Below are 24,174 nucleotides of genomic sequence, written 5' to 3' on the forward strand. Positions count from 1 at the left end.
AGGGGAGCTTTATGGTAAAAAACAAAACAAAAAAAAAACCTCTTTATTTGTTTACTACTGAATCAAATACATCCCTCCATCATATTAGTTGTCATATACTGCAATTGAATGAGTTATAATATGGGAGGTTAAAAATATAGAATGTTCTCTTTCTTTGCATAGCTAAATTATTTTTCAGTGTCTCCAGACATCACCTTTAAACCTCTCTTTCGGGATCCCTGGGTGGCGCAGCGGTTTGGCGCCTGCCTTTGGCCCACGGCGCGATCCTGGAGACCCAGGATCGAATCCCACGTCGGGCTCCCGGTGCATGGAGCCTGCTTCTCCCTCTGCCTATGTCTCTGCCTCTCTCTCTCTCTCTCTGTGACTATCATAAAAAAAAAAAAAAAAAAAAAAAAACCTTTAAACCTCTCTTTCTGGGGATCCCTGGGTGGCTCAGAGGTTTGGCACTTCCCTTTGGCCCAGGGCGCGATCCTGGAGTCCAGGGATCGAGTCCCACGTCGGGCTTCCTGCATGGAGCCTGCTTCTCCCTCTGCCTGTGTCTCTGCCTCTCTCTGTCTCTCTCTCTCTGTGTCTATCATAAATAAATAAATAAAATCTTAAAAAAAAAAAAACAAACCTCTCTTTCCTAGCCATTGGCACTTCTGCCATTGAGCAAAGAATACCTAAATGAGCCAAATAGTCATTATAGACCAAAAACTATAACCTAGAGTCTGTTTAGATTCTCTTTAGAATCTAGAAGACAAAGAGAGGTAAGCTTTCTTAAGAATACTGGTGTGTCTTGGCATAATTTTTTTTTTTTTTCGGAATGTGATCTTATACCTAGAAAGTTAAGGTTTTCCTGGTGATTTGCAACAATCTTGAACTCAAATCAAGGAATTGGAAAGTGTCTCAGCTCTGGGGGGTTAAATCCAGCACAGACTGTGAAAGCTATACTGCTGCATAGCGGGGGATGGGGGCTTGGGGGAGTTTCTTATAAAAACTTGGCCTGAGCTAATTTGTTTTGTTTGAAACTGGAAATCATATTGTTGAAGTCTGCATTCTGTTTTCTTTCAGTTGGTGTATTAACACAGAGCACCATGTTTTTAAAGGGCTTCCTCCTTTCTACAGGAATAAATTTGGCTTCTGAAAAAGAAAAAAGATTGTACCAGCAGTTCAGCAACATCACACCTCTTCCATCATTTTGGGCTTCAGCTCAGTAACTCCAGACAAATTTTGTGGAAATATGTAAAACCATGCCTAGAAGTACTGAGCGTAAAACCTGACTGTACACTCATAAACATTTGTGCAATCTTATGGTCCTTATTATTGAGTTTCTCAAAGCTGTGTGCATATTTTAAAAATCATTAGAATAAATGAAAATGGGAACAAGATGCTATTTCAGAGAAGGTGCTCCCTAGAGATGCCTGAAGAATACTGCTCTATGACTTTCCTCTAGGAAGTGAGCAAGCTTCTTGCCCATAAAATAGATAGAAGCTGCTTTCCAGATACCCCTGTCTGGAGAAATTAGGTTAAGATGGAAACTACGGAATACTCATTTTTAAAAATATTTTAACCATACAAACTCAGGACTGAAAAAGCATGCATCCTAAAGAGGCCTGGAATAACTGAAAAGTTAGCAGCCAGAAGAATTGGAATAAAATAAATCTTTAAAAAATAAATAAATCTATTTTTAAAAGGTGGTGGGGGTGGGGAGTGGAGGGGCGGCTGGGTGGCTCAGTCAGTTGAGTGCCCGAGTCCTGGTTTAGGTTCAGGTCCTTGGGGTCCAGGGATCAAGCCCTGTGTCGGGCTCCACGCTCAGTGGGGAATTGGCTTGAAGATTTCTCTCCCTCTGCCCCGACCCTCCTCCCACTCACCCCCATCCCCTCTCATTTTAAAATAAATCTATCTTTTTTTTTTTTTAAAAAGGAACAATTGGGTTGAGTTTTGGAAAATGTCACACTGTAAGACTCATAATGAGTGCCCAGTGCCTCAGGATGAGAGACAAAACCAAGGGGCAAGAGAGAGCTTTATAAGTCCAGGGGTGCTGTAGAAGACTACTAGATGGTCTAAGAAGGCTTCTTGAAACATAAACTCCCAATGCAACTGTAATCCAAATGTGAGGAAGTTATTCAGCTTCTGACTTTTTTTTCAGGTTGAAGAAGTTCAGCATGATTCATATCCTAAAGGTTTTCATTCTTTGCTTAGTAATTTTTTAAATTTATATTTTAACCACAGGCTGTCTCTCTCTCTCTCCTCTCTGTCTTGTTCTCATGCTGCCCTGCCCCAGGTTGGCCTTCGTTCCACGATGTGATCAGTTCCGATGCAATCACATTCACGGACGACTTTTCCTATGGGATGCACAGGGTGGAAACAAGCTGCTCTCAGGTCAGTTAACCTCACCCCAAAACCCACTGTGCTGCTCACTCTGCACCACAAACACTTCCTGGGTTCCTGTTTGGCTAATATAGCAACTAGGGCCATGTGACTGTCACAAAAGGGACAGACGAATGCAAGGAAGTCTCCGTAAAGTCTTAATGAGATCCCAGTCGTCAGGTGTTAAGCAAGTCCAAGAGAATGCCAGTCATTGGCTTCAACACTATTAAAAAAAAAAAAAAAAAAAAAGATGGATAGGAAAAATCACCTTCAGCTGACTGAGTACAGTGGGGAATAGGCTGTTCTTAGGACGTATGAAGTTTTCATTACGTGGCTTTGTAGAATCTGATGTTTGGAGAGTCCCCCTCTCCCTGCAGTTCTGTGCCCCCGTTGTACAGCTGTAATGCCCCTAATGGTAATGATCCAAAGATGGTCGGTTAAGACCCCAGAGACAGCTTTCCCTGTGTGGATGAGGAGGGAGGTTGGAGAAAGGCAGTGGGAAGAGGAGGTTCAGTAGTGGGCCTTATGAGCTCAGAGAGAGAAAACGTGATAAGGCAATGCCATCTCTGCTTCTCCCAGTGCACAGACCTCTCTCAGTTTCCAAGGATGTTCCAGTTAGTTCCTATCACTCTGCTCTAACCGAATTAGGGCTGGCTCTACAGGAGAAAATGAGCATGTGTTGAGGAGACAGAAAGAGTTAATCTGTCATCCCAATCTAGAAGACTTGAACTTGTGGGTATTTTTGTATTTAAACTCAGAGACATAGCCAGAACCTTCTTTACACAGAATTAGAGCAACTGCACGTTCCATTCCATTCCATTCCATCCTTTAGAACAGGAGGTAGTCCTGTTCTAATCTGCTGTAAATAAGTGAAATGTAGAGTCTGAGTATTGTGGCACTGAAATGTTGGTTGGGGGATGTCTGTTGCGCATATCAGAGGCAAAGGGGGCACCATCCGGCAGCTGAAATAGCAAAGTGATTGCCACGTGGGCCTCCCGCAACATTCTTCTACTTGCCCTTTAACCCCCTTCGTCAGGCACAAGACTTTTAGGGAGGAGGTGGCATATTTACTACCAAGTAGGGAGGGAGATTGGTTAGAACCTAACCATCTGATGAATTTGTGCTTTCCTTTTTTTTAAATAAAGCTGGCGAGTTTACTGTCTTCTAAGTATGAGGACCACTCTCTCCTTGAAAAGCAGACTTCATATTTTACCTAGGTCATATTTTCGGTCCACTCTTGTCTCTCACATACGAGTCTCTGAGTGAGATAGTGGAACTTCCCGATCTTGGGTCTCACCCCCAGAGATTTTCAGTGACTTGGCTTGTGTGAGGCCTGAACGCCAGCAAGTTTTAAAAGCTGCCCTGGTTAAGGCTCTCAATAACCTTGTCAGGTAGACACTGCCATTCTTTCTTATTTTTCAGTTGAAAAAAAGTAAAAATTAAAACACAAAGAGGACAATGACAACTTGTGTAAAGCTACATCGATTTAAGTGGCAGAGCTGGAACTCGAATTTGGGCATTGAGCTCCAGAGCTCTAGGGTGCTTAGCTAGTAGATCACCAAGAGTGGTCTACATTAAAACAACAACAACAAAATCCTGTCACCTCCAGCGGTTGGTTTAGTTCAATTCAGCTTTTCAATCAAAAAGCTTTGATTCAGCTTTTAGAATCAATTCAGCAATTGAATTAATATTCAATTGAATATTAATCGAGATTTGTATAACTGCCACAAAAACTATGATTATCTCCCCCGGAATCTAAAATATCCAACAGAAAAGTAACCGGGTAGGATGATACTAGTAATGTATAACCTAGGTACATGGTACTTAACAAACCTCTTTTAAGACAACAGTTGTGTTTCGTTGTAAGCCGCCTTAGAGGCTGTTGCATGGCGCCTACTTTCCTTTTTATTCAGAATCCACTTTCAAACATTGAGTCCATTGAGAACCAAATAAAAAAGGGCCAGGAAAAGTGAGGCGTAAGATAATGACTTTCCTTAACGTTCTGTTCTCTGAGGTCTCTGCGACTGATTCTTTCAATTCACAGAGTAAAACTTGGTCCTTTCTTGGGGCCAACCGCAGAGATGATATTAGTAGCGGTCAAGAAAAGACCATTATGAAGGGGTTCTGTTGTGACCAAAGAGAAATGAACCCTACAAACTGCCCAAGTCAGGCAACATGATATAAGAGACACTAAGCTAAACCAAGTACAGCTCTCAACGCTTTGGCCAAAAGCCTAGGTGGCTGTTACTGTGCTCTGGGCCCTTTCTGAATAGTTGGGTGAAGAACTAACACTCACCTATCCCTTCTGGCTTTTTCCCCTGCCACCTTTATTAACTCAGATTTGGAAAGCGCATGGTGACTCTTTCTTAAATAAAAGTCTTAAATTTAAAGAGAAGAGGGAGGGGAAATTTGTTCTATTAAGCCGTGTCTAAAAATACGTGCTCTGTGAAGTAAGTTCCACAGGGAAAATAATCGGGTTCCAGCAGTAAAGAAAGTCATGTTTGCTGGATTCTTCTCCCTGTGGGCAGAGTGGGGGATGTCCACGTCAACAGAGCAGGAATTGCTCACTAAAGTGTGCTAGGTATCGTTTGTTCTTTCTTTCTTTCTTTCTTCTTTCTTTCTTTCTTTCTTTCTTTCTTTCTTTCTTTCTTTCTTTCTTATTTCTCTTTTGTTCTGTGTTTCACCCACACATTTATTTTCCTTTTGTTCTACATTTTTCTTGAGTCTTTTTTTTCCATTTTCTCATTCATCCTTTTTTATCTCAACTTGGAAAAAAATAACTGACCAAATGCTCTCCCTACTAGAGTGACCACGTGTATTTCGTTTCCTGGTTTCTCATTCTTATTGCTACTTTTCGTGATCCATTTATCTTTTTTTTTTTTAACCTTCTACTCTTTCAGTTTATGTATCTCTTCCCCTACCCACAGTTTCTCCCATCATTTCGAGAGGAAGGGATAGTAGGAAACTTCATTCAGATCTGCTTCGCTTCTTTCTAAAATTCTGATCACATTTTGAATTCACGTGGCATGTCCTTTGTCCAGATTGAATCGCCACAATGTGGTTTGTCTGACGAAGAACCTGTTAGATGCGTTAGGGACCTCATAGACATTCTCAGTTGGACATGTTATGCCGAGTATTTCTTTCCTTATGGTAAAGATGCAGCATCTACACATGACGACCCTCGTCCTGCCACCTTATCCAAATGAGCTGAACTTCCATGGACAAAACCAGTAGGCTCCAAGTACTTGCTTGGCATTTTTTTTTTCTTCCCTGTCTGTCGGTTCCTAATTCTTGCTCCAGTATTTAGGATTCTTCTTTTTTCTCTTTCTTCTGTTTGGTTTAAATTGTGATGTAGGACATTCTATGCAGTGAGTTAGGCCCCCTAGTTGGGTAGGAATTATAAACGTGCTGGGAGACATACTCTAACCCCTCCTTATACTACCCAGTAGTTCTTCCTTGTGTCCCGTGACTCCTTTAGTCACATATCTTAGTAAGATTTTGTTGAGAAAGTTAAAGATTGATTCAGTACTGTCAACACTCTTAAGATAAATAGTGCAGTCAGGTCCTTCTGAAAGAATTGCTGTGTAAGGAACCTCGCACACTACCTGATGCTAAGTCAACAATGCAGAAAACTCGCGAGGGGGCTGGAGGGTCTTCAGTGCCTTCTGGTTCAATTCCTGCTCGCAGAGGAAATAGGTTGCCCCGTTCCATCCCGACTTTTGTTGCAACCATATCTGTTTGCTTTTACTGTTCGACCCGCTGAATTGAGGGCAGTTACCTCTTCAAGGAGGAATTACATTCCCGTCATCTCTTTCTTTACCTTCAATCTGCCTGCCTTAGTGGGCACGTGTATCTTCTCCCCAGCTATGGCAATTTTCCACCGATTTGCAGTTAGAACTTTTTAAGATTTCATTCACACTTTTCAGCTAGTGATAAAATATACTGCATCTATCCTCATTTCACTACCTGCTATGAATAATCGTTTGACAGCGTCTCCCTAATCCTCCAGCCGAGCCTGGTAAGCAGTGCTCTGTCAGGAGTTAAATTCAGTGCAACAAGGGAAGAGTTGCGCGGTGTAAGCTGTAGTTCAGAGAAGTAAGCCCCTCCTGGTAATACTTGGGGAACTCCTCCTTCTTTAGATCAAAATTCTACATCTGCAGCAAATGGGAGACCAATAAATCACTTAACTTTTGGTAATCATCTTTAAGGAAACCATCAGATCCCTGGGTTTACCCAAGTTGGAGTCTATTTATGCCGGCCGCTCTTACTAGCTGGACTCTATGGTAGGGTCCCTTAAGTTTGTTTTAGGTCACTATTAATTTGTTCTTAGGCAACCAAATCAACAGAAAGGTAAATACCCACCAATACACGGTGTCTTTCAAAAGTTAAGCAGTTTTTGGTAAAGCCCCAAACCTTATTAATCTTTTGCAGATGACAACTCCTATATTGCTGATGATTAAAGATAGCCATGTGTTACAATAGGGTTTCAGACTCACAGCCCATCTCTCTTTTTCTTGATCTTTCGGTAAAATCATAATGCTAAACTGGTGACTTCACAATCATTTCCTTGGCAAAAGATTAATATCACAAGCACAGAGGAAAGAGCCCTACTTACACACAAGTGTCTTCAATAACGGTGGGAGAAAACAGGATACTACTGGCAAAGTAAATTGCTTTTCTTCTTAAACTCTTTTCTCCTTCTCATCCTGCCCCATGTGCCCAAGTGTAAAAGCCCTGCTTTGAAACTGCTTCATCTTGTAGATCAAACACTTAAGAGAAAATGACAATAATAAAGCCCAAAACATCCTAGAAAAAGCTGGGAGAAAACCCTCTAGGACAGTTGGAAATACATCAGTGCGGAAATATGTAACTGTGTTGAATGCACTATTTGTGTTTCTCATGCACACGATTGAGAATTGCAGTCAGATTTTAAGGAATTATGTTAAATTTGATGTTCAATCACTTTTTGGGGGAGGGGAGCGTCTTTTCCCTTGGTTCTCTGCAGGTTCTTTAGTTGCCAACTTTTCTGAGTGGGAGGCTTAGGTGATAAAAGATTCCTCCGGGAAGTTTAAAATTTTCTTTTGAACAATTATCTCGTGCTCTCTCAGAATGAGAGCTAGAACATTCGGTTGTAGTGTGCATCTTACCCATAAAATAAATGGCATAACTGTTTTAAAACAACTTTCAAAATGCACACTAAAGATTTTACCCTGAAATAAATCATTAACAGCAGGTTTCAGAGATTTCTTCGTCGGGCAGCCAGTTTGTTTCAGTTACAACCAGGTGTGCTGAGATCCCAACACATTGCCAGTTGGCTGGGGCCAGGGAGGCAAGAGCTCACAGGCGGCTAAAGAAACAATGCATCACTGACAACTTCCATTCATCATCCCAGCCTTCGGCCAGGGGTAGAAGCTGGAAAGAATGGGCTCCATGTGCGTTCCCCTCTGGGAGGAACCTTCAGGGCTTATGCACTTTTCAAAGAAACCCGGTAATAGTCTTTTATGGGAGACTGGGTGTACCTGGGAAGGAGCAGAAATGGTGCTGTGTGGTTAGGCTTCCTGCAGACAAATGGCTTCGCAGCTTTGCAGGTGGTGGAGTGGGCATGCATGTGGTGGCCCAGATATACATGAACACCTGGCTGTGTTTTGAAATGTGGCTCCTCCCTCGGTTGTCTGAGCCCGGTGTGAATCCTCCAGAACACCTTGGGCAAGCCTGATGAAGCTATCACTATCATTCGTAGGGGACTCACACCTTTCCTGAGGCTTTCCCCACCCCTACCATCCCCAACCCATAGAGCTGTTTGCCAGCGATTTTTGTTGCTTCATTCCAAGTTCTCTTCCTCATCCCCCTGCCTTTTCCTTTTGGATTAGGGGCATCTAGAATCTGTGTTTTTCTTTCTGTGTAAGCAAAACACCCAGTTCCAGATTTAGCAAGTGAAACTGCAGACCAATAGCCAACTCAGTGCAACAGATTGAATTGCCCTAAGTTGGATTTGTTAAAGATGATTGGGGAAATGAAGACATATAAAATAGTCCCAAAGAGCTTCAAGCATATCCTTGCTGCGTCTTCTTTTTGGAGTAAGGTAAATAGCACTGTTTTCTAAATATGTCCAAGAGATGATGAATAAAGGTAACGTCAGTTGTTTTGCCCAGATAGCTGTTTTCGGTCATTAAAAAACAAAAACAGAAAACCTGTCTGAGGCCTTTATGTGAAAAATGCGCCTCTCAGATGCCAAGTGATCAAAGTGCCAGAGCTGCATGTGAGATCAATAATGGTGCACACATACTGGTCACCGAGAGCATGAGTTCCTATTGGCCTGCACACTGACTGTTTTGGCAGGCAGAAATAGGTGTTTTCCTGTGTCCACTGGGTAAGCATATGTATTTTTACTGGTGCATCTTAGCTGCTGATGCCTGAAAATTTGGCCTCAATTGTTTATAGAAAGGAAAAGCAATCTGAGCTGTCAGCCTTGATATTACCTAAACCTGCATAGAATGTGGTAAAATAGTGCAAGATTTGTTTTTTAGGCCTGTTTCATATTTTCCAGGCAATAGATCAAATCAGTTCAGGGTTCATTTTTAGTTCTTTAATAAGCTGACACAGTATGTTGGCAGTAAAATAAGAATGCACTTTTAACATGGAAGTGCCATATAGTCAGAGTCGCTATTTGTGCTATTTATTAATAACTAGAGGACCCCTGAGAATTGAGCGTAGCACTTTGGATAGGGAAACTAAGATTCTAGTTCTTTCCATTGTAATGAGCACTGTCCTTCATTTCTCTCTCATCATCTCCATTTGGTTCATTAGCCCAATTCCCATGTCAATTCCTACTCTCTTTTCCTGTAAATTCTAAGGGTTTTGTATACCAACCGAGCACAGTGAGAAGAATTAATAAATCAGCTACAGGCCTTTTCTCTCACAGCATTCCCTAAATCTTGACTCTTCCATCTACTCCAAATGCTCCTCTGATGTCCACTCCTTTGCCTACTCACTTCCTTTGGTTTCTTATTCCAGAGTCACCCCAGAAGAATAGCCCCTCACCCTCATACCTGCAATATCAGCCCCCAACCCTGACGCTTCATATCACTGCCTCTTTTCCCCCTCTCCTTGGCATTTATTCCCACCTATCGTACTTGATAGTTGATATTTCTTTGTGTATTATCTATCTCTCCCACTAGAATGTCAGCAGCGTGAGTCCAGGGGTTGTTGCCTGTGTCTGCAGAGTCTGAGACACTGCCTGGCTCCGAAAATACTTCAATAAATGAATGGAAGTCGTTTGCCTCAGGCTTCAGTTTCCTTGTTGCATGACGATTGATGTGTTTTCACAGCCCGTTTGAATATGATGCACTATTGTCTCCTTATCCCTCACTCCTGTCCCTGCTCAGAAAAGGTACAAGAGGGGCACCAAGTGGCTGAGTGCCACCAAGTGGTTGAGCATCTCCCTTCGGCTCAGGGTATGATCCCGGTGTCCTGGGTTCGAGTACCGCATCGGGCTCCCCACAGAGAGCCTGTTTCTCCCTCTGCCTGTGTCTCTGCCTCTATCTCTGTGATTCTCATGGATAAATAAATAAAAATCTAGAAAAGAAAGAAAGAAAGAAAGAAAGAAAGAAAGAAAGAAGAAAGAAAGAAGAAAGAAAGAAAAGAAAGAAAGGATAGAAAGGATAGAAAGAAAGAATAGAAAGAAAAGAAAGAAAGAATAGAAAGAAAGAATAGAAAGAAAGGGTGCAAGATAGTTAAGTGTGACATATAGTGGTGTCCCCGGAGTCGTACCCAGCGTCGGAGGGGCTAGTGCAGGGCATGTGCACCGAGCCAGCCTTTCTGGAGAAACCCTCTCTGGGCTGGATCTCTCTCTAACCTGTCACAGCCACCCAGCCCTCCTGCTGTCCTGCTGCTTCTGTCTGGGTGCTGGGCCTCCTCTCCTTCCCCGAGCTTCATGGATAGTCGGCAGCACGGATTCGAGCTCCTTCCTTGCCCCCATAACACGGGGCCGGTGGGTGGAGAAGCCAGGGCACTCCACCTACTGGGAGTTGGAGTAAAGCGACCGTGTGGGCTGTGACATTCTATTCGCCTCGCTCGCCGGCCCGGTGACCGCGTGGCACACATCTGTTGAGCCTTGCCGTGGCCTTGCTGGGTTCCAAGGACGTCAGCACTTGTCTGATGTGAAGTTTACTGCCCGTGAAAGCAAACGTCCCCTCTGTCCGGCCAGCTGCGCAGTGTCTTCTGCATCTCTGAAGCCCACCCATCCAAAGCCAAGAGTAACGCCAGGGATGGGTGGAGGTGGGTAGGGGAGACTTTATTCCACGTGTTCCTCACAAGGGGGGGAGGAATCCATAAAATTCATCCCATTTGCTCAGCTGCTCAATTCATAAAGCCACAGCATCTCGGCATCATTCAAGGGGCCGAGAGACCGCACGGTCACCAAATATAGTGGCTCCTACCCGATGTCGGCTGTGCCCGGTACCCGGTGTCCCACTCCTGGCCTGCGGTGCGGGCCGCCCCGGAGCCACCCCTGCGCTGCCACCGGCCAGGCCACCTGTGGTCCCCCTGCTCTACAAGCTGGGATCCGTCTACACCACCGAGCATGGGCCCCCTGCAAAGCCTGCGGTGTCCACGCCGTCCCCTTGACCATGTCGCTCTTCTCTTTGCAGTGCGGGGCTCACCTCGGGCACATTTTCGACGACGGCCCTCGTCCCACCGGCAAAAGATACTGCATCAACTCGGCGTCCCTGGCGTTCACACCCGCGGGCGGTGGCACCCAGGGGAGCAGCGGGCCGGGTGGCCCGGCCGCGGGGGGCAGAGCCGAGCTGTAGGCCCGGAGCCCTGGCCCAGGGTCCTCGTGGCGCAGCTGGGTCCAAAGAAAAATCAGAAAACAACTAAACCAAAAAACAAAACAAAAAGAAAAAAAGAAACAAAACCCCAACAACTCAGAATTGTCTATCTTAGATATATTTTTTCAAGAACTCTAAGGGCAGTTTTGTGCTTTAGATCTTTTTCTTCTTTTTGCTTAGACAGAGGCCTCAGGCGGCCATGCACCTGGCCACCAGCTAGACCCAGATGGTTTGTGGCCTCAATGGTGGCCGTGGTCTGGGGACCCTCTTTCCCAAGCCACTGGAGTGCCGCTTGGCCTGATTTTCTCTGAGCACGCAGCTTCTTTGGGGATCCCTCCCCCCACACCCCACCCCTTGCTTCAGAGGCAGAAGGTGCTGGGCTTGGGATCCCCTGGGGTGGGGGTGGCGGTGGCAGCCCAGCACCCAGAGCAGGGCACCCAGACCTGCGAGACACGAGGCCCGAGGCCCCCGCGCAGGCCTACCTGAGACAGGGGCGGACTCACGTCTTCTGAGACTTCTCAGCTTTGTGGAAAGTTTGAGCTAAGGTCGTTTATTCTCGCTAAAAGGGTGTGAAGGTCTAAAGTCTTTCCTTATGTTAAATTGTTGCCAGATCTGTGGGTCGGAGTGGGGGTGCAGGGGTTGGGGGGGTGCGGTGCACTGAGTGTTGTGGTGGAGAGAAGTAAACATTACCTCACGGGTAGGCCTTTATTTTATTTTATTTTATTTTCCATCGAGAACATTGGAATGTAGGACAACTGTAAAACGCTGAGCCCCGTTTTTGTCCCAAGTCCACAAAGAACAGCACCTGCCATTGCCTTTTGTAAGTCGGTCCCTCCGCACCTACTGCCAGCTGCAGCCGGGAGGGCGTTTTGGTAAATCCCACTGTGTAAAAAGAAAACGTTGGGGACAGCACACCTCATCAAGGCAGCAGAAATAAGAGAGCGTGGAGAGGACCAAGGAGGAGGTCCTGGGTAGGAGAATACCCAGTGCTGAGCAGAAAAGCCCACAAGATACTACCAGTAATGACAGATGCAGCCCGAAGCAGGGGACCTGGGATGTAGAGGTTCGGGTGAGCTCCGGGAGGATGCTAGGGGTTAAATGGAAAGACCCAGGAGCTCAAGTCTCCCCCCCCCCCCCCCCCCCCCGCTGCTGTGTGACAAGGGCCAAGCCATTGAGCCTCTCCATGCCTCCTCTTCATATATAAACTGGGACTTGCATTATTTATAAAATAATTGACACTCTCAGGGCAAAATTACTATATTGCTGTACAATTAAGATTTGTGTTGTAAAATTAAACTGATCTGGTTCTAATTGCCTCAGAGGCTGAAGCCCAAGCATTTGAAATGGAAAGAAGCAGAGAGAAGGTTGACTTAGCTGATTGGTATGGAAACAGTTGGGCCACCAGCCAGAAATTTTTCTTTGTAGCAATATGGCTGGTTTTACTCTGCGGAGCTCCGCTCAGTTGCTGTGTAACACTTGGCCCTGTGGAACGTGGAACGGCTGTCACTGTGCACAATAAGGTTTCCACAGGTAGGACCTGCAGTGATTTAAGATGATATCGCCAGAGCTGGGTTTGAGGGTACGGTTTATGATTGATAGATATGGTGTTTGAGGCCTTGAATGCTAATCCTGAAAGGCAGTTTTTAAAAAATATTGTAAATCTTTGAAAGCTTATGAAAACTGACGTCTTTCCTTGTAAGCACCAAGACAAAAATAAGAAAGAGGGACACTTGACAATGAGAAACAACGAGAAGTTAAAATGAAAAGTCACAAATCAAAGTGGCAGTGTGGTCACGTCCACATCCTTCCATGCGTCTACACGTACTTCTGGTGAGGCCCTGATAATCCAGTGACTTCACTGTCACAAATGCTCTCACCTCACAATGCCGGTAAGTTATGCTCCTCATTTCCCAGCTCCCAAGCCTTGTACCTCTAGCCCCGGGGGGTCCCTCTGGAGTTGAGATGTAAGACCATTGAGGCCTCGGCACGAGGACCAGGCTAGCAACCCATGCTGACCTCACAGAGGGAGCCCCATCATTTCCCAGAGACCCGAGGATCCAGTGTGGGATCCACTAACGAAGGAAGTCTCCAGAGACTTCCCTGACACAGCATACGTACATCTGTCCTTTGGGGCACACAGCACTTCTCGCATTGCTCCAGCTTCTGTCCCGGGGTGTCCTGGACACGAGCCACCGTGTTGGGGTAGACAAGGAAGATGAATGAGGAGCTCCTTCCCTCTCCCCAGAGATTCCAGACTCTCATTGTTCTCTCGTTTTTATTATAGGGCTTAACATTTCCCTCAAAAAAAACAAAAAAACAAAAAAACAAAAAAAAAAACCCACTTCATTTCTAATCCTTTGTCTTTGTTTCAAGGAAAGCCAGTTTTTCCTCCTACCACATTTTCCGGCATCAGCTTTAAGAAAAATGCAACATCCATTGAAAAAAAAAAAAAAAAAAAGCAGGGTATATGCATGTGGTTTAATTCCAGATTGCTTTTGAGTTTAAGTGGTATCAACTTTCAGTATATTTCTGTCTTATGTTAAAGAAATATATTACTAAAACGTTGGTGAGCAATAATGTCAGCTGTCGAGCACTAGATTTATTTTTGCAGGATATGGAGCGCAATGAACTGCGTCAATATGGCAAGGTGTATGTGATCTGTGGGAGTTGTGCCATTTAACATAGGAAATGCACGGGACTTTCCCTCTGCACTCAGCCCTTACTGTACCATTAGGAGATACAGGTTTCTGCTGGTGTGTAAAACGTCCATCCGTATAGTCATGCCGAATGGATCTGAAGAGAGCAGCAGTATATATTCTATTAGAGAACATTTCTATATGTTTAAACTTCTCACTTCTTAGATGCATTAAAATACTTAAGGCAAATGACATAGCAATTTAAAAGCTTCTCCATGTTCATTGAATTGAAATGCCTTGCTTTGAATGTGGAATATTATGATTATGAAAGGGATTATCGTTTGTTCTGAAGGTCAACTATTTTTGTCTTTAGATAGCTTTGTAACACTTTTTCTCCAGACAACTCGGAACTTTTGAAAAATGTCATGAGATTTTCATTAAAAGGACCCTTTTCCTATGTTTATTGTATACAGAAATTATGCAATAAAATTTCTTTATAAAAAATGTCTTCTTCTCTGATTCCTAGAGACTCCTGTTATTTTTAGCACAGATCTATGGACACCCATTGGAGTTTGCCGTAGATTGCTCTGCTGACCTCCTCCCAGCTGATGTGTGTGTGGTCTGTATAGAGGGCCTTTTATCCCATGTGGCCTTTGCACGGAGGGGCTCTCATCATGGGGTCAAGTCTGAGGAAAGGCCCCCAGACCCCAGGAGAGGCCTCCAGGGATCTGAAAGATTGGAGGAATTACTCAACCTTCACCTCAACACAATCTTCAGCAGCTTGTGTACATTTGGGGGCTTCGAATATGGACTTTGGGGAGTTCCAGCATGATAACTCTGTGGATAAAAATGTAGGAATGATAACACACTGATTCCTTTGGCTTCGGTTAAATAATTTGCCAGGCAACTTCTACTGTTGTCAAAGGGTGGTCTCTAGGGAAGTGCCTCAGGGGTTCCCCGCTGCTCACAGATGAAATCACCTTTAAAAGTCATCTGCACTGAAGAGTTTCAGTATAGTATTATTTGTTGTTGAAATCTTTCATTTAAATGGTTCGGTTTGTTTTGTCGATTTGTTTCTTTTGTGGAGGAAAAGTGAGGTGGTGAGGTGGTGAAGACTTTGCTTTCCAGCCAGTTCTTTAACCCATATTCCCAGGATCCTAAAACTCCCAGGCCAACAATGTCTCGTAGTGTACCTTAGAACGGTGCTTCTCAAAGTGTGGTCCCCAGGGATCCCTCGGTGGCTCAGCGTTTAAGCGCCTGCCTTCAGCCCAGGGCGTGATCCTGGAGACTCAGGATCAAATCCCACATCAGGCTCATTGCATGGAGCCTACTTCTCCTTCTGCCTGTGTCTCTGCCTCTCTCTCTCTCTCTCTCTTATGAATAAATAAATAAAATCTTAAAAAAAAAAAGTGTGGTCCCCAGATGGAAGCATCAGTAGCACCCAGGAACTTGCAACAAATACAGATTTTCAGTTCTCTTCCCAGACTCACTGCATAGAAATTCTGGGGTGGAGCCTTAGCAATTTATGTTTTAGCAAGCCCCCCCCCCAAAAAAATCCCCCATGGGATTATGGTGCTTGTTCTAATTTGAGAACCATTGCCTTGGAACTTTTAGTGAGAAAAAGTCTATTAGTATTAATTTTAAAAGCATTTTTTTAAACTCAAAAATACCTTGTTTTGTCACCAGTGGTTGTCTTTCTGTAGAGATGGGTCACATGGTTTTCCCAAGGCCTCATGCCTTTCAGCTCTTCTTATCCTTCACTGCCCATTTGTCTTGTTCTGGAGCACTAGCGTATCCTCATCAACCAGCACCATCTTAACTCCAGTTTGCATTTCTGAGTTGAACTCAGGCTGCTCAGTGGTGCTTCCCAGATCCTCTCTAGAACTACAGGATATCCATGGCGGAGCTCAGCTCAGCAAATCCAAGAGTGAGAGAACAGATCTCAGTGCATAAATTGACATATGACATTTCCCATCTCTTCCATTTCTTTGTACCTATACCTCATCAGCATCAACATGGGTTTTTCTTTTTTAACCATCATGGGATTTTAACAAAGGGGCATGTATTCAAATTGTGACTTTATTTGGTCAGAAAACTGCTGTCATTATTGGGATCTTAACAAAGTAATGAATTTTAAGAGATGTTGGCATAGGGGAAAGGTCGAATTAAAACTTGTCTTTGGGGACAAGTTTATAAGTGCCTGTACTGACTTCTAATTAAAGTTTATTGTGCACCACAGAAATGGTAGACATGTTACCCTTTTGAAGTGTGGACCTGCCACATGCCACCAAAGAATATTCTAGCGAGGACCCTTCCCATCCACTTGCTCCCAGAGGCTGGCCTCATCCTACACCATTGGCCAGACGATGATTGGAGGTTCTAGAGCAAGCAGCTCTTGACAATCTGCCATGAGAGTCATAGGCTTTCACAGAACCATTGCATGTTAAGGCCAGGATGACCTGACATCTGGAAACGAAATCAGATCCTCAGGCCCACATGAGACTTTTCCAATTTTTAGGCTGGCTGCAGAACCACACTAATTTGTCAGATTATGGATGCCGGGGGGAACCTCATTTTTATTTCAAGCTTTGCACTTTCTCTCCCTGCACTGGCCACCACTGCCACTCCCAGGAAATAGACTCTCTTGAACCCATCCAGGCTGGGCAGGAACCTGACAGATTTTCAGGAATAAGCAGCAGGGAAGTCCTCTAAGTAGTGACTAAGTGCTACTTCAGCATTGTACTGACAGGGTGAAGGTGTAGAAAGCTGTAGAAATAATGAGAAAGCAAGGTAAGGCCAAGTGTCTGTATTAGCACAGGAGATAGTTGTTAAGAGTTCAGGTATGGTTGCCAGGAGCTTTATTCCCAAGGTCCTCAGCCTCACTGTAGGATTCCTTTTTACCTTGATGATATTGTGTATTAAGTCATCTCTGTAAGTCAGGTACTTGATCCTTTTTCTCTTATATGAGGTAGGCAGGCTTATCCCCATTTTACAGATGGCGGCACTAATGCTCAGAACCGTTAAGCCGAGTTGCATAGCTACTACATGGCCAAGATCGAAATCCAGGTTTGTTCACCGGCTTCCTACTTAGCACGACGCTGGCTCCCAGGTAGGAGACTGGCTATTTGGATCGTGTTCAGCAGCAGGTTTTACACAGGCAGAGAAATGTGTTTATATCATTTATTTTTTCAAATTAATTGCAGTTTGCCCTTCCAAAATATAATCTGCAGTGTGAATGCTTTATTTCAGACAGGGCTAATTAATCATCATACACCTTGATTTTTTTTTATACTTCAGTGATGGAGAGTTTAATTTTTATTCCTAAGGGTTAACATTAATATTCCTAATGATTTCTTTTTTTTTTTTAATTTTTATTTTTTTATTTTTTTGGGGGGGGGTTTAATTTTTATTTATTTATGATAGTCACACACACACAGAGAGAGAGAGAGAGAGAGAGAGGCAGAGACATAGGCAGAAGGAGAAGCAGGCTCCATGCACCGGGAGCCCGACGTGGGATTCGATCCCGGGTCTCCAGGATCGCGCCCTGGGCCAAAGGCAGGCGCCAAACCGCTGTGCCACCCAGGGATCCTTCCTAATGATTTCTAAGTACCACATAGACATACACACAACAAGCCACATTCTGGATCCAAGGAGGAGGGAGGCAAGGTGGCGGGATAGTAGGAGTCCTGCATCCAAATAGAAAAACGGAAGAAGAGAGGTGATGCTAAAGATGCGCTCGACCAAAATATTCTATTTCTTGCACAGTTGATCCAGTTAACCTCTCCTTATCTAGAAAGATGGAGAGCCCTGGGGGTGGACATGGAGTGTCCTTACTGATGTCACTAAGTCAGCGAGATTCCACAATCAGGGCAGATTCCTGAGGTCTCTATCCACACCCAGAACAGGTCTGCAGGGCATATGATGGACCTATCCCAGGAACTGACAGAATAAAGAGGTTTGTTTCTGTTTGATTACAATTCATGACAGATTGATAACTGCAAAGGCATTCAAACTTGGTGTTTCGTTCCCCCCTTCTCTTTAACACTACAGCTTGGAAGGCCAGTCAGGCATCTGGTGTTTGTTAGATGGCTGCGTTGCATCATCCTCATGATTGCTGGGGAACATCTCCTAGCATTCGAACGATTGGAGGGAAGACCATGGGGCACAAAGTGGCCTCATCCGGTTTACATCTTCATTACTGCGCTTCTCACATACCTGCTTACATCTGGAAAAAATCTCCAGGTAAACCTCTTGGGCTCTTTTTCTTAAGAGTAACTGTGATTATTAGGGTTATACCCAAATTCAGCTTAGAATAGGTATGTGGCTGAACTTCAGCCAAAATCCTGTGCCTGTCTAAAAGAAATTTTCTTTTTTTACATCCAATTACATAGGAGGGGCCTTTCCCCCACACATGGCCAGTGAGGTTCCTGGTTCTCTACACCCAAAGCTTCTACTTATGCCCTTGGGGAAAAGGCAAGGAGACTTTAGGGGGAAAAAAAACCTTAAAGATCTCCTCAAATCTCTCACTGACTTTTTCCTCCATACCACGTCCCAGAATTCTAATATGTGTTACAGGTCATGTCAAATTTTACAGATGCCATCTTTTCTCAGCCTCTAGAAACTGTCACACTGGGTATGATCACTAACTTTACCTTGCCAAGTAAGAACATAAAAAAAAAAAATCTACTCTACTGTTTCCTCTTACTTCATTTGGACAGAGTTTGTCCGTTCAACACACATCTACTGAGCACTTCATGGGGGCAAAGTGGGAAACCAAAAACGGAGTGGGACTGGGTGCCTGACATTTGGGGAAAAAAGACACTGGCTTGTTGCGTAGGACACAGGAGCGTGAACAAAGCGTTAGGAGAGCTCAGTTCGGAGGAGGAGGAACTGCACCATAGGAAGAGGCAGGTAGCGGAGAAGCTGGCTGAGTCAGGGGAGGCTTCATTTCGAGATGAGACATTACAGATGTTTCGAAGAGTAGGTGGCATTTCACGAAGAAGAGAAGAAGGTGGTCCAGAAAAATGGGCCATGGTTTGGCTGCATCCAACTCTCAGATGTGTTGCAAACACCCTGCAGCAGGAAGCGCGGAGGCCCTTCCCCATCCAGCCACCACCCGCCTGTTCCAGCCTCGCCTCTCACTGTCCCTTCCCCACCCCCCCCACCCCCAGCCATTCGGATTTCTGCCACATTTTCTGGGCACATACTTTCTGCCTAAGAGGTCCTGCCTGCCTTTTCCAAATGGTTGACCTGAGTCATCCTTCAAATCCAGGCCTTGCGTCGCTTGCGTGAAGAACATTGCCAGCTTCCTTTCCTCCCCTAGCACAAATGGACTGCCATTATCATTTGTCTCTGCCTCGATTCTAGAGTTCATCACGTTGATTAATTGTCTCCCTCACCAGATTTGGAGTTCCTCTTGAGGACAGACACTTCAAGTAAATCATCTTAGTAGATGGAACAAAGCTAGAATCGGGTCTAAACAAAACAGATGGTGAAATTCATTTCCATTCCTCCCTCATTTTCTCTATCCTGCCCCATCATTTCTTCTAACACCCACCTAGACCTGTCCTCTGGGCAAGATCCCAAACCTCTTTCACCTTCATGATCCTTGTAGGAGCTCAATCTGAGTGACAACAACTACTGTCTACCTACCCCTCTGTGTTTATTAGAGGCTGGACTCTTAAAATTCATTATCCTATTTCATCTTCTGGGTTAAGAGAGAAGTCACAGACTGGAGGCTGAAGGTGGGTTATTTATTTGTCTGCCTTTTTAAAAAAAAAAACACATTCACCAATATTTAAAAATCATGAGATTCCCACATAAAAGCCCATTTCCAGACTTTTTTGAGAGAGGTAAAATCTGGCCAGCCTGGGTAGCTACCAGATAATGCCGAGTAGCAGCTGAGTACATGAGGAGATGACATTCCGGGTTCCTACAACCCTCACCACTTCCAATGGACCCCCATTTATCTTCGTATGTGTGCTCTTTTAGTATTTTGTATAATAGACAAATATTTTTGGTATTTTTGTTCTACCAAAATGGGGAAATAAAATGTAGAGGCAGGAGGCCACATGACTTTTTTAAAAACCTACCTATGTCCTGTAGGTATTTGGTTGGTGACCCCTGAGGTAGGTAACACTATTCTCTTTATTTTCTAGATCAGAAAGGTTAAATAAGTTCACCAGGATAACATATCTAGAAAAAAACAGAGCCAAGACAGGCCCTTGCTCTTCCGTGGAGACTTTTTGGTCCCGTGGCTCCAAAAATATGAAACTCTTATCCAGGTACATCTAGTGTGGGCACTTACTTTTAAATTATGTACATTCATCAGCATGGTAATATAGTGTGCACAGTCTAAAATAGACACAAAGATGGAAAAATTTTAAAGATGGGATAAAAAATTTAAAGCATGAATGTAAAAAGCGTTTAAGTGTTATTTTAAGGGTACCAAAAATATTTTTACTTTTACGAAAATGTTACGATTTTAAGTGATATTTTTAGTGTAAGTGGTGTGATTTGAATACATCATTAATGTTTGAAATTTTAGGTTTAATAGTTGGTGAATCAGTGTTTGAAGGTCTGGATTTAAATTCAATTTATTTTCAATATTTGCTTCCGTGGTTGACATCAGTGCAAACTACATTCCACAATGACATCCCTTTGGAAAGCTGCACCATGTGCTCACTGTTGGATCAGGATGCTCAGTTTTTACACCCCAACCACTGGTGTACAAAGATGTCTGTGGAATTTTGGTTAGTGGATCTTCATATTCCCAGATGTCAATTAGGTATTATTGCAAATTATTCAGATATTTTATTTTATTTTTATTTTTTTATTTTTTTATAATTTTTTATTTATTTATGATAGTCACAGAGAGAGAGAGAGAGAGAGGCAGAGACACAGGCAGAGGGAGAGGCAGGCTGCATGCACTGGGAGCCCGACGTGGGATTAGATCCCGGGTCTCCAGGATCATGCCCTGGGCCAAAGGCAGGCGCCAAACCGCTGCGCCACCCAGGGATCCCTACTCAGATATTTTAAAAAGTATTTAGCAAATGTGAAAAATCCAATGAACAGGCTTGAAAACAGATTTTAAAATTCAGTTCCCAAGTATTTAAGCATTCAGATGTTAAATATTCTTTAAGGTAAGACACATACTTTTTTGGCAATACACATCGTGTAAAAATGGAAATAGTTCCAAATACCCATTTTTATTTTTATTTTTTATTTTTTATATATATTTATTTTTATTGGTATTCAATTTGCCAACATATAGAATAACACCCAGTGCTCATCCCGTCAAGTGCCCCCCTCAGTGCCCATCACACAGTCACCCCCACCCTCCGCCCACCTCCCTTTCTACCACCCCTAGTTTGTTTCCCAGAGGTAGGAGTCTCTCATGTTCTGTATCCCTTTCTGATATTTCCCACTCATTTTTTCTCCATTTGCTTCGACGTGGATGGAACTGGAGGGTATTATGTTGAGTGAAATAAGTCGATCGGAGAAGGATAAACATTATATGGTCTCATTCATTTGGGGAATATAAAAAATAGTGAAAGGGAATAAAGGGGAAAGGACAAATACCCATTTTTAAAATGCTCCCTCCAAAACCCGACTTTCTTTTAAGAGGCAGTTATTCATTGTTGAGATGTCATTTTTGCCTGAAAGAAATGGATTGAGTATGTTCTTTAAAGATCATGATTAGATAGCATACTGCTAACAGATACTTGTCATCACAGACAATGTTGGAAAGCTTGGAACTTAAAAAAAAACCCACCTTAGCTTTAAGATTGATAATCCTCGGTCAACTAATATTTGATAAAGGAGGAAAGACTATCCACTGGAAGAAAGACAGTCTCTTCAGTCAATGGTGCGGAGAAAATTGGACATCCACATGCAGAAGAATGAAACTAGACCACTCCCTTGCACCATACACAAAGATAAACTCAAAATGGATGAAAGATCTAAATGTGAGGCAAGATTCCATCAAACTCCTAGAGAAGAACACAGGCAACACCCTTTTTGAACTCGGCCATAGTAACTTCTTGCAAGATACATCCGCGAAGGCAAAAGAAACGAAAGCAAGAATGAACTATTGGGACTTCATCAAGATAAGAAGCTTCTGCACAGCAAAGGATACAGTCAACAAAACTAATAGACAACCTACAGAATGGGAGAAGATATTTGCAAATGACGTATCAGATAAAGGGCTAGTTTCCAAGATCTATAAAGAACTTATTAAACTCAACACCAAAGAAACAAACAATCCAATCATGAAATGGGCAAAAGACATGAATTGAAATCTCACAGAGGAAGACATAGACATGGCCAACATGCACATGAGAAAATGCTCTGCATCACTTGCCATCAGGGAAATACAAATCAAAACCACAGTGAGATACCACCTCACACCAGTGAGAATGGGGAAAATTAACAAGGCAGGAAACAACAAATGTTGGAGAGGATGCGGAGAAAGGGGAACCCTCTTGCACTGTTGGTGGGAATGTGACCTGGTGCAGCCACTCTGGAAAACTGTGTGGAGGTTCCTCAAAGAGTTAAAAATAGATCTGCCCTATGACCCAGCAATTGCACTGTTGGGGATTTACCCCAAAGATACAGATGCAATGAAACGCTGGGACACCTGCCCCCCGATGTTTATAGCAGCAATGGCCACAATAGCCAAACTGTGGAAGGAGCCTCGGTGTCCATCGAAAGATGATGGATAAAGAAGATGTGGTTTATGTATACAATGGAATATTCCTCAGCTATTAGAAATGACAAATACCCACCATTTGCTTCAATGTGGATGGAACTGGAGGGTATTATGCTGAGTGAAGTAAGTCAATTGGAGAAGGACAAACATTATATGTTCTCATTCATTTGGGGAATATAAATAATAGTGAAAGGGAATAGAAGGGAAGGGAGAAGAAATGGGTAGGAAATATCAGAAAGGGAGACAGACCATAAAGACTCCTAACTTTGGGAAACGAACTAGGGGTGGTGGAAGGGGAGGAGGGCGAGGAGGTGGGGGCTTATGGGTGACGGGCACTGAGGGGGGCACTTGACGGGATGAGCACTGGGTGTTATTCTGTATGTTGGCAAATTGAACGCCAATAAAAAATAAATTTATTATTAAAAAAAGATTGATAATCCTTCCATGAAATAGCTAGCCAGCATAAAATATTGTCATGGCTATTATCTATCTCCCTGCAACATATTATAAAGATTGGCCATATTTCCATGTCTTATTTTTATAAAATAAAAATTTTTAACCACACCAGTGACGTACTGTAACACTTCCGGCTTTAATCCCTTAGTTCGAGGGCTTGTGCACGCATAAATTAGTGCAGGGGGATGACTTTCATGTGCAGAGATCTTTCTGTAACCTCCCTGTGGAATCCATTCTTTTCCCTAGTACCTTTGTCAAAGCATCTATGGCATCGGTGGTTTGCCATCGACCATGTTTATTGAATCAGTTATTTCCACCTTCCCTTTATTGACTCTCCCCCACACAAAAATAGTTCTCCATTGCTGAAACAAAATCCAGCATACACCACAGGCTGAGACATGGTTGTAAAAAATCTCTACTTTAATGCAACTTTGGAGAGAACCTCCACACGATGTGATTTGTTCTGTTACTCAGCCCTTCCCACCTTCAGCATGCTTTCTCTGCCTCTTCCAGTGGTATTTATTTTCTGTACATACAGTTGAGTTTGTTCCCTTCTTCTTTTCACATGACTCTGGATGCTTTCATCAGGGCAGGAAAACCAATTGGTGGGTGGTCTTTTGTAGTTTCCAAAACGTGAATCACTAAGTTTATTGAAAATTAATCAAGTAGTACGTTGAGTCTTATGTGATGCTAAGCATCACTAAAACATTGAAGGATTCCTTTCACGTTGTGAGCACTTGGTAGCTAAATGTTGAGCTCATCATGATGGCCTCATTATCAGCTGCTAATAATTCAAGGCACGATGTATAGTTAGGGTAGGTGCTTTGTTAACAACGGCGGATGGGCACTGATATTTCTTTTACTCAGCCTAATTACTTCGCATTGTTTGCTGACTCTTTGGTGGATCTGATGATCGCTGTGTATACCTCATAGGTGGCATCTCTGTCATTTACTTGTAACTCATGTCGACTTATATTTTTATTAGCTTCAGTCTGCCCTTGAGTTGTGAAAATCATCTTTAGACCCTTGTCGATACTCTGAGGGTTCATTCACTTCATTAGCTATCGATTGGCCATAAACCTTGAGTGGACACATATGCAGGTGCCTTTACTCAACACTGGAGGTGATTGACACTTTCGCCCTGACACTGTGTGAGACCTGTGACTATTGGACCCATGGACCCCATGAGGAC

The 24,174-nt window shown here is 43.5% G+C and overlaps 1 protein-coding gene across 4 annotated transcripts in view; it reads left to right on the plus strand.

The window, feature by feature from the left end:
- MSRB3 (methionine sulfoxide reductase B3) overlaps positions 1–13,643 on the plus strand; it is a 176,469-nt gene extending 162,826 nt beyond the window's left edge. For all 4 annotated transcript variants that reach the window (XM_049115745.1, XM_025476706.3, XM_035696606.2 and 1 more), the window contains 2 exons: positions 2,267–2,364; positions 11,001–13,643. In XM_049115745.1, coding sequence (XP_048971702.1) covers positions 2,267–2,364; positions 11,001–11,162 — 260 coding nt within the window. In that variant the 3' untranslated portion in view covers positions 11,163–13,643. The remainder of the gene's footprint in view (positions 1–2,266; positions 2,365–11,000) is intronic.
- The last annotated feature ends 10,531 nt before the right edge of the window (positions 13,644–24,174 follow it).

The sequence above is a fragment of the Canis lupus genome, chromosome 10 (genome assembly GCF_003254725.2).
Source record: "Canis lupus dingo isolate Sandy chromosome 10, ASM325472v2, whole genome shotgun sequence".
In the NCBI taxonomy this organism is placed as follows: Eukaryota; Metazoa; Chordata; class Mammalia; order Carnivora; family Canidae; genus Canis; species Canis lupus.